Below are 11,125 nucleotides of genomic sequence, written 5' to 3' on the forward strand. Positions count from 1 at the left end.
CAGTTTATTCTCCTTCACTTGTCTACAAATACACCTTTGCCGTTCTCTCAAGTTACATGCAAAAACAAGGACAAAGGTTTTTCTCCTTTGTCTGGATATATGTATGTGCAGAGCGCAACAAATGTACGCCCCCTTTGAATATTAATATTCCCAATGATCAATATTCAAAGACAATCCACCACTCTTCTCCTTACTACAGATTGTTTATTCATATCTCCCCCCTTCAAGGTACTGTCTATGCAGATACATGTTCTCCAAACATTCCAGCATGGTGTATACGCAGGGGCCTGTGCAATTAACTGCGCGTCTGAGAAATCTATCCTATCTTGTTTTAACTCCCTATTTCCAGGAAGATAATCCCCATGGTAGCTTCCGTCATGAGGTCTTATGTTTTTGGTTCTGCAGGCTCTCAGGCACCAAGACAAGATAATCCAGAACACACAGTTAATGGCCGTGGCCTTGGAGGCCCATGGTACAGACAGGGGGAGACATCTCCACTCACACAGTTATAGAAAATAATATTCATTAGCTTTAATTCAAAGCAAGTTATGGTACTTTAACAATTATGTATGATCTGGATCACTCCAGCATAAGCAACTAATAATAGGATAAGCAATTAATAATAAAATAATCACATGAATATTGTGGCACCCCTGCTCCTGAATGTTGTGCCACGTGGGTGGAGAACCCTGGAGGGGCCCGTGCAGGTCAACCGCGCAGACGTCACGCATTGGGAGAGGTGTGCGAAGGGGTATATCTGCCTAGAGAGGTGATGGGATCAGCACCTTGGAGAGAGATCCCTCTACCTGCGGTCCAGGACCCCGGCCGGCGCACGTGAGTGAGCAGAGGGGAAAATCACTGACTCAGCTGCAGCCTCTTTTCCTAATGAGCAGGGAATGGGATTTAAGGCGCGGTCGAGGCTGCAGCCAGGCTCAGTTGGTGCCATTCCTGAGCGTGTGAGAGTGTGGAAGGCAGAGAGAGGAAGGACCTGCAACGCCCGGCCATACTGAACCTGAGGAAGACCCCACCTTCACGGACGGCAACACCGAAGACCTGGAAACGGACGCCGGTCACGTGAGCCAGATAAATTCCCTTCCTATTCACCCCCTGTCTTTGTGTTTCCCGCCAGCCCTGACGCGGCCGAAGAGGGGAGGAGGGAGGAAGCCCTGGAAAATACCCCGGTCTGGGAAGAACCTTCGTTTATTTTTTGCCTAAACGGCCCTTTGATTTCTCCAGTTTTCCCCTACCCTTGCCCTGAGGGGGGGCGCTATCACCGATACCCCGAAAAAAAAAACACAGAAAAAATAAATAAATAATCTGCTATCTCCTGTGTTGGTTCCTAGCTGTGCCCACTCTCTGCACCTCAGGATCCACCCCGAGGCACCACAATATATAATTTCAACAACAGATCCATTTCAGGTTCATAAGTTCATAATTACTGAATTAGCTCAGTCATATCTTGATCTGACATTTGTAAAAGCACCAGCTACAGCCCCAGCCTGCAGGTGCATCCTAAAGATCCGTACAGGAATGAACCAGTGTAGTTTATAGTATAGAGCGCTCAGGAAACTAAGGTAACTGGTTCCAACAAATACCAGCACACAGACCGGTCCTCCAGGACCCAGAGTTGTGCACCTCACACCGAAGGACTCTAAACAGAGTAAGAACAGGGTAAACCACTAGTGTCCAACTCCAGTCCTTGGGTGCCACAGTGTCTGCTGGTTTAACTGCAGTCCTGGAGGGCCGCAGTGTCTGCTGGTTTAACTCCAGTCTTGGAGGGCCGCAGTGTCTGCTGGTTTAACTCCAGTCCTGGAGGGCCGCAGTGTCTGCTGGTTTAACTGCAGTCCTGGAGGGCTGCAGTGTCTGCTGGTTTAACTCCAGTCCTGGAGGGCCGCAGTGTCTGCTGGTTTAACTGCAGTCCTGGAGGGCCGCAGTGTCTGCTGGTTTAACTGCAGTCCTGGAGGGCCGCAGTGTCTGCTGGTTTAACTGCAGTCCTGGAGGGCCGCAGTGTCTGCTGGTTTAACTGCAGTCCTGGAGGGCCGCAGTGTCTGCTGGTTTAACTGCAGTCCTGGAGGGCCGCAGTGTCTGCTGGTTTAACTGCAGTCCTGGAGGGCCGCAGTGTCTGCTGGTTTAACTGCAGTCCTGGAGGGCCGCAGTGTCTGCTGGTTTAACTCCAGTCCTGGAGGGCCGCAGTGTCTGCTGGTTTAACTCCAGTCCTGGAGGGCCGCAGTGTCTGCTGGTTTAACTGCAGTCCTGGAGGGCCGCAGTGTCTGCTGGTTTAACTCCAGTCCTTGGGTGCCACAGTGTCTGCTGGTTTAACTGCAGTCCTGGAGGGCCGCAGTGTCTGCTGGTTTAACTCCAGTCCTGGAGGGCCGCAGTGTCTGCTGGTTTAACTCCAGTCCTGGAGGGCCGCAGTGTCTGCTGGTTGTCGGGTTGTTGTGGCGTGACATTGGTTCAGGCTGTAAGAGCAGGTGGGCGCAGGTTTGTTTTCTAACCCAGCACAATAAGTCCCCTGCATAAGTCCCCTGCAGGCCTTAATAAAAAAAATTTTATATAAAAAAAGGTTAATTCGTTGAATCAGTGGTCGTAGTGCGAGGCTAAAACAAAAACCTGCAGCCACAACCGCTGTTTTCTGCTTTATATTGTGAATTGTGTTGTGATGTATATAAATTGAAATGCATTTGTTATTTAGCTGATACTTTCATCCAAAGTGTCTTGCCATTGATTCGACTACTACTACTAATGTAGTGTAATTCAGGCTTAGTGGTGTGAGTCATGATCTGTGTCGGCTCACGTAAAGGTCCACAGTGTAATATCAGTGGCTAATATAATACGAAAAAGTCAAAGCTATGGTATAATAGTATAGAATTATTCTGCTAATAAAAATAACAATAAAAATCATTTCAAAGGAAAAATAAATATTGAAAATAAGTATCGGCCGACACTAGTTCTGTGCTCGTCTTCGTCTTGTTTTTAATAACAGACGTTTTGGAGTCCTTTTTATGAGCTGATCACCTTGGAAATGAACTCATAACTCACTTGTCCGGACATCAAAATTAACAGTTAGCTAGCGTTTTGCCAAATGCATAACTACCTCAGATGTACTCGACATTGCCACAGCGGGCAAACTGCAAGGGGAACAAAGGCTCTGTATCATAGACTTCAGTGGAATAAGCAAAGCTGTTGCCCTGCTAACCAAGACGCCAGTGCAAGACTTGAAATACTACAAGTCCCACAATCCCCCGTGGTACTCGGTTGCCGTCCGGGAAGTGGCCGAACGGTCTGTGGAAATGACGCGGCGTGCCTTTATGAGCACAGAGCAGGGTGTAAGGTGGGCGTGTTCTCCGCAGATGGGCCCGTTGCCATGGTGGGCTCGGCGGCGATGGGCGGAATCCTGCTGGCGCTGATCGAGGGTGCAGGCATCCTGCTCACCAGATTCGCCTCCTCACAGTTCCCCACCGGTGAGTGTGTTTCTCCTTTTGCACCATTCTTTGCAAACTCTAGAGACTAGTGTGTGTGTGAAAATCCCAGGAGAACAGCAGTTTCTGACATACTCAAACCCCCCTGTCTGCCACCAACAATCATTCCACGGTCAAAGTCACTGAGATCACATTTTTACCCCATTCTGATGGTTGATGTGAACATTAACTAAGCTCCTGACCCATATCTACATGACTGTTTGCATTGCACTGCTGCCACACAATTGGCTGATTAGGTAATGGCATTAATAAGTAGGTGTGATAAAGTAAAAATGTTCCTAATAAAGTGCTTGGTGAGTGTAGCTTTCCTCTTTTTTCCTGAGTTTGAAAGTGTGTGAGCGTGCAGTGAGTGTGCAGTGTGCAGCGTGCAGACACAGAGTCCAGCTGTCAGTGTTGTGACTAGCGCCCGTTGTCACCTCTCTTTCAGGGGCCCAGTTTGCAGAGGAGCCCGCCCCGATGCCGGCCCCCCCCTTCGGAGAATACAGGCAGTATCAGTGAGGGAGGGGCCGCCCTCACCCACCCCTAGGCTTTTTAAAATATCTCCACAGATCTGACTCGAAAGAAAATTCTGGAACTTCTTCAGAAGGAACTCTGCAGTGCATCCCAACTTCAAGGATTTCATTTTTTTACTGATTGTTTTTTTTTTTTTTTCCTGAACCATCATTGCCATCTGCCTGTTAAAAAGCCTCACCTGTTGCATGTTCCCCACGATCAGTGTGTGAATGTTGGTGGTCAGCACCGGAATGGAAATGTCGTCAGGGCCCATGCAGTTGGGTGGCATAGAGGGGGTTATATTGGGATTTAGGAGACAATGGAACTCTAGTCTTTAACATGCTTCAGTGTCCTGGTGGGATTATTTCAGCTGTCAGCAGGCTGACTTCCGCTTTTACGTATTCTGGAAACGTACGGCTAACCGTTTTTTTAAATCGGGGTTTCAGTTGACGTGCCCCATTTCTGTGGCACTTTTCTGTTGATTCAATTTGACATACTGAGGGAGGAGCATTAGTGCACTAAAAAAATCTTTTAGCTGGGCAATCAATCCAGCATCCCAAATGTTGAAAATATTAATACAAAACAGGTCAAACACCATGAAGTACAGTGCTGAGGGAGTATTATCTTTTATTTGAGTTTAAATTACATTTTTGACAGCTGGAAAGAGGTTATGTTTAGTACCTTGCATAAGGGTGCGATGGCAGGGCTTTGCATGCGAAGCAAATGTATGACCTCCCTGTTTTTGAGGGCCACTGTTAGTCAGGGCTCTTGTCATTGGCCTAACGCCCCCCCCTCCACCTTCACCACCACCACCTCACCTCCCCACATTCAGCGCCGGTGGTAACAAGACCCAATTCTCTATCTGTTTTGCCACATACTCACTTCCTCATTGCAAACAAATTCACATCATTTGATTGTAAAATCACTTGAAATACTCTGAAACGGTGACTTCCGTTTTCAGATCACTTGGTGTCAAACAATTCCAGGATCTGAAATGGGTCTTGGATGTGGCAGCTCCTTTTTTATCCGTCACGGAAATTTGCGGTGCTATTGTCTGTGTAGTTTCCTCCCCTAAACCAGCCCACATTTCTGTTGTGACCAGAGCTTTCACAGGGTCGGTAAATGTGATCTCTTCATAAGGCTGAAAACTGGACTGAGTGAGAAGCGGTCGCCTAGTGCAGCAGGTGTGATCTTCTCTTGAGCCATATCTATAGTGTGTTGAACGAGCCTGCTGTGATGTCAGTTTGAACTGGGTTTCTGATGAGATACCCTCTGCAGATCCTCTCTCTCCTAGCAAGTAAGTCCTTGTCTTTTGTATTTCCTCAAGCAAAGTTTTTGTTTTTTCCAGAATCCCTAAGGTACTTTAGAGGATGGAACAGACACTGGGCAGAAACGTCTCCCTTTGTAGCTTCATAGGCTGGTGTTGCATGCTGCCATGATGTGATTTGCATTGCTTTTGATTGTCTTAGGTATTTGACATTCATCAAATAGACCTGAAACCAATTGTAATTCTTTTTAAGCCTATATATTTTAAGAGATTTTTAAGGGAATGTATATAGTTTTTGCAGCAAAGTACATTTTCTGCACCTAATTTTGCTTCACTGAAAATGACTAATGGTTCAGCGACTTTATTAATACTTACATGAAAGTACATGTAATGTACACAATCATTAGTTTCAATCAATATTTTTATGACAGTTTGACGTTGAGTTCATGTATTTCTGCACAAACACAGTTTAGCAAACTCATATCGGTAATTTCTGGCCCTCCTGAAATCATTTTGTGATGAAAATTTCAAACACGTACATTTATTTTACTTATTATTTATTCAGCAGGAAGCTGCATTGAGATCCGGAATCTCTTTTTCAAAACAGACCTGGCGAAGGTAGCAGCCAACACAGTATAAATTTACAGTACATAATAAAATTACATGTAACATATAAAGCATTTGTAAAACTTTTGGCCAGATTTTTCGTGTTAGTTTTGTGTTTGATAACGCAGCTGAATTAACTTTTAAAATCTGAAAAAAGAAATTGTACTTTTTTGTTTATGTTTTTGCCGGTGCATTAAGTTCACTGGACAGCAATGGGCGATGTACTTGAAGCACATGGAACTGAAGGTGGAGATTTACACATCAGGTGTCCATATCCAGATGATTATCTGCATCTACCAAAGTATGTCTGCCGTCATCCATGTGGGAGAAGGGATGTTCTTATCAGAAGTGATACGTCGGCTGTCAGTGAACGCGCTGGAAGATTCCTCCTGCATGACAATTCCCTCTGGCGTTTTTTCACTGTGACCATGATAAAACTGAGTCTACAGGACACAGGCCTCTATTACTGTGGAATAGAAACATGGGGCAGAGACTGGAAGGTCAAAGTAACAGTGACTGTCAGTAAAGGTATAACTTACCCAAACCTTGCCTTTCCATTCTTTCTTTGTATGTGCATGCCACAATAATTCTACTGTATCCGCTCTATAACAGCCATGAGTTATGTGCATAAGTCAAAAAGAGGCGCTGATTGGTAATTGTAATATGTGCTGATACTTTAGAGTTAGGAATACATGACTGCCTTCAGTACCCCAGTTCATTGCTGAGCACAACGCACTGAAAAGTGTCATCTCATTTTGAGTAAACATTTGAGCGCTTATCTGGATACATATTAAAATAATAACTGCTTTGGTTGACACCCTGTGGTCGGGAGATTGATGCATGTTTTTATGCTTGTGCAGCAACGGTTCCTGCAGCCACACTGCTCCCCTCTGCTGTTCAGAGTGGCGGGGGTTCACCACACAGCAGCTCCGTCAGACCGACCGGAACTGCCTTCAGTGCTGAGCAAGAATGGAGAGTCCCTTTCTCCACACCTCCCTGTGAGAATGCCCTCTCCCTCTCTCTCTCCCTCTCTCTCTGTCTCCCTCTCTCCCTCTCTCCCCTCTCCCTCTCCCGCTCTCTCTCCCTCTCCCTCTCTCTCCCTCTCTCTCTATGCATATACACACGCATATGCACACAGACACCTAGCATTCTATGATACTAATCATTTAGTCTTTTCCTGATTTCTATTAATCCTGTATTATTCATGGATGAACGGGAAACCACTACCAATAGCCTACATGCATTTAAGAGTTGAATTTCAGCAGGATAAACTCTAGATAGCCTGAATCTATTAAATACATATACATATGCAGACAACTCCTCCCATATGTGGCAGTATGGCACAATGTTTGCATCTGCGTCATGATCAAAAAATGTGCATGTGATTTTAGAGTAACCCGAGAGATATATATCAAAAACTCAACTCGTGAGTTTGTGAGCGGTGCGTCCCCCATGCATTTGCCAGCCGTTCTTGCTTGCCTTTCATTCAGATCTGAACATGCAAACATCTTAACCAAAAGAACCAAAATAAGCCGTATACTGTAAATGAGTGCAGTTTTAGGAAGTCATAGCTATGATCTTGCACAAACCTGCTCATTTGGCTGCAGATATATTCTTGGACATATATCATTTAAGCCCACACATGACATTTGACACTATCTGGGGTACTGGTCAAACTGGTTAGTTTCAGAAATGTAATACCTTACAGTATATGAAATATAGGCATATGTACTGTATATAGTAAGTCTATTATTTAAAAAGGCACAGTGCTTCTTCAAATACACTGAAATTCCTTCATATGTTGAGAGTCCTTTTCTGTTATATTTTTTAAATAAAAAGTATTTCACTAAAATGCAGGTCTAAGATACAGCTATGTTATGCTTTAGAGAGAAGTAAAATAATTTCACTCGAGTTTTATGTGGATCCATCATTTCTTGATTGTAACATTCAATAAGTGATCTTCTACTGCCTTCTTTTACAGATTACTCAATGGAAACTGCCACAGTCCGACTGATATTGGATGGAAACAACGGTAATTGGAATTAAACCTTTGAATTGAGTTTTAGATTCATTCAAGGTTTCACAGTAGAGGGTAGAATGCTGCACTAGCAGAAGCACCGGCACTATAGTGCATCAAATGATGATGGGTTTTTAAGGGAAATGCATTCATTACAGGGTCAAATATGTCTGATAAAAAATACTTTGGCATAGATTATTGGATTATTGCAGAATCATTGCAGAAATAATCCAAATTATAGCACTGAAATGGGCAAAGCCCTTTTAATGTTATTCATCTTAAATCTAAAATCTAAAAATCTTTTTGCAAAATTGAATGTGTGAATTGCTTCTGCATGTGTCATGGACCTTCAAAAAAGATTGAACTTCCTGAACTCCTGCTTTCTGTTAGGTGTTGCAGACAGCCTTGTTGTGGTTGGTGCAGCTCTGGGTGTGTTGACGTGTCTAATTATGGCTGCTCTTGCGGTCCTTCTCAGAACAAGATCAGTTTCAAAATCACTTGGTAAGACCAACCACCATACACAGTTTGGAAAACGTTACTGATCAAAACCATCCAACATTTTACTCATCACTGGGTGCTTAGGCAGAAACTTGTGTACTTGCGCTGACAGTTAATAAGTTAAAAAAATTACATTCAAGCCCCGTATTTCAGTTTGTTGAAAGAAGCCTGGTCATACCACCAAGTGCTTTAATAAAGGATTAGGGACCTATTGCATCATTTAAACCTGGTTTTCTATACCCTTAAATCCAGCGGACTTGTCTGTCTCTGTGGACAATGTACAGGTAAGTAGCATCTTATTTCTAAACCCTTATTATTGTACGCATACATTCATAATGAGAAGAAAAATATAGAAGCACGCATCAAAATGAACGGAAAAATCAGGGAAAAGAATTATGAGCCTGATTATAAAAGGCAAACCACCAACTGGAAAGAAAAAAAACTGGGTTCAGGCACACTTAAATACTAGGCTATATAGGTATTGGCAATGGATGGCTTTATTATGAGCTCAAACGTAAAAGAAACACTAATTGCTATGAATTTTTACCTTTGATACATTTTTAATCCAGAGGCAGTTCATCTCCCAGATTCCAGTCAAGACGTTCTGGAGAGTTACTGGCTCTGCTGGTTTTTGAGTGAGGCCAGTGAAATTAACCGCTTTAAAAACTCAATTACCCATAAGTACTGAATAACAGAGCACCAGTACCAGAATTTAGGATCCCTGATACATTTTGATAGCAGTTATGCCATCTTCTCAATTATGAGCAGGGCATACCACATCCTCATACACCCCAGAATTAGACACTTTTCAAGGTACTAATTATAATTAATTAACATGACGTGGAACAGATCTGTTATGAACAGTGCCCTAGACCGTGTAAAAGTGTTCTATTGGCTCCAACTTGTCTCCCTCAGGATGAAGAGGACCCTGAGCATCTGTATGATGAATACAATGACACAGTTGTTTACAGCACTATTGGTCTGCCCCAGGAGGATTCTGAGCAGGCGTACTGCATGGTGCAGTTCTCAGACCTTCCATCAAATGAGAATGACCTGTACTCACTGGTGATGTCTCATTGAGGGAAGATTGCCTCCCGGCCTGTTTATGTTAGTGTTTCAGGTGTTTCAGTCGTTGAATGGCTAGAAGGTCCACATGTCTGGTGTCCAATACAAAATTGGGGTACGGACCCACCCAATTTTGTGGGTGGTCTGTGGCAAAACAATTCCTGGGCCTGGGTTGTCTGTGCTGAATTTTGTTAAAATGATTTTGGTTTAATTGCTCATTTTCTAAACAGCTGTATTATGTATGTGTTGGACCACAGTGAAATGATGAAAAGGCACATAGTCTGCTTGCGATCACTGAGGCACTCCACTCTGCCAAAGCCAAATCCCTCTCCTCTGCTCTCTGCTCTCATTGCTGACTGGGATGGGTGTCACAGGGTCTGGACTGGCATGGTTTTCCTCCTACCTCTCTGGTCGCTCCTACCAGGTGACTTGGAGGGGCTCAGTCTCTGACCCTCACCCCCAACAGTCCCGCAGGGTTCAGTTTTTGGTCCTCTCCTCTTCTCTCTATACAGTCCCGGCCAAAAGTTTTGTCGCATGAGTGGACAAAAGTGACAATTGCTAATTACCCAACTCTTAATTAGCTAATACAGTTAGGCAGCAACACAAATTAATCATAAGTGTCTAAAGTTTATTTAGACACTAGCAAAACTAAAATTTCATAGATGTTCATAAGGTTTATTGCTTGATAATGATGAACAAGCCAGGTTCTACCTGGACAAAAGTCTTGTCGCAAATCAAATTATAATCAATACATTTTATCTTTCTCAAAAAGTAAATAAAATACCAAATGAAAAATCAGTCTAGTATTTCATCATGGACTATAAGTTAAGAAATTAATATCTTGTACGGGTTCCTTTGGCCTGCAGAACAGTTGACATCCGGTTTGGCAGAGAGTCGTAGAGCTTGTTGATGAAGTCGTCGGGGATTGCATGGAAGTCCACCTTGCAGGCATCCCAAAGCTCCTCCAAGTTGTTTGGCTTGGTCCTCCAAGCTTCCTCCTTCATTCTTCCCAAGATATTCTCAATAATATTCATATCTGGATACTGTGCTGGCCATCCCTGAAGGACCTTGATCTTCTTCCCCCAGCTCCATCCTGTTGAAAGAGCTGACCCCTTTTGTAGTTGGGAATGTACTGGAAGGCAAGAACCTGTTGATATTTGGCACCGTCAATGTTACCATCCACCTTACAGATCTCCCTGGCACCTCCGTATTGATCTTTCCACCTCCAAATTTGACTGTCTTCTGGGTGAACTGACGATTCATCTGAAAAATCAATTTTTCGCCACTTTTCTGCTGTCCAACCTTCCGTCAGGCTGTGGGCCTTGGCGTACGCAACACGGTTTCTTAGCTGTCATTTAGTAACAATTTTGAAATGTAATTTTGCTAGCTTCTAATAAATTTTAGACACTTATGATTAATTTGTGTTGTTTCCTAACTTTATTAGCTAATTAAGAGTTGGGTAATGAGCAATTGTCACTTTTGTCCACTCATGCGACAAAACTTTTGGCCGGGACTGTACACCATGTCTCTTGGTTCTGTTATCTCTTCCCCTGGCTTTTCTTACCATTCTTATGCCGACACCCAACTCTTTCTTTCCTTCCCCCCCAATACCCACCACACAGATCTCTGCCTGCTTGGCTAATATCTCTGCGTGGATGACTTCTGGCTTTCTGTTTATCATCCATCACTGTTCATTGCATT

The 11,125-nt window shown here is 43.8% G+C and overlaps 1 protein-coding gene across 1 annotated transcript in view; it reads left to right on the forward strand.

Moving 5' to 3' along the window:
• LOC133138801 (mitochondrial import inner membrane translocase subunit Tim17-A-like) overlaps positions 1–4,401 on the forward strand; it is a 45,491-nt gene extending 41,090 nt beyond the window's left edge. The window contains exons 3-4 of the mRNA XM_061257847.1: positions 3,351–3,461; positions 3,907–4,401. Of these exons, the coding sequence (XP_061113831.1) occupies positions 3,351–3,461; positions 3,907–3,977 (182 nt within the window). The 3' untranslated portion in view covers positions 3,978–4,401. The remainder of the gene's footprint in view (positions 1–3,350; positions 3,462–3,906) is intronic.
• The last annotated feature ends 6,724 nt before the right edge of the window (positions 4,402–11,125 follow it).

Source organism: Conger conger, chromosome 10 (assembly GCF_963514075.1).
Source record: "Conger conger chromosome 10, fConCon1.1, whole genome shotgun sequence".
Taxonomy (NCBI): Eukaryota; Metazoa; Chordata; class Actinopteri; order Anguilliformes; family Congridae; genus Conger; species Conger conger.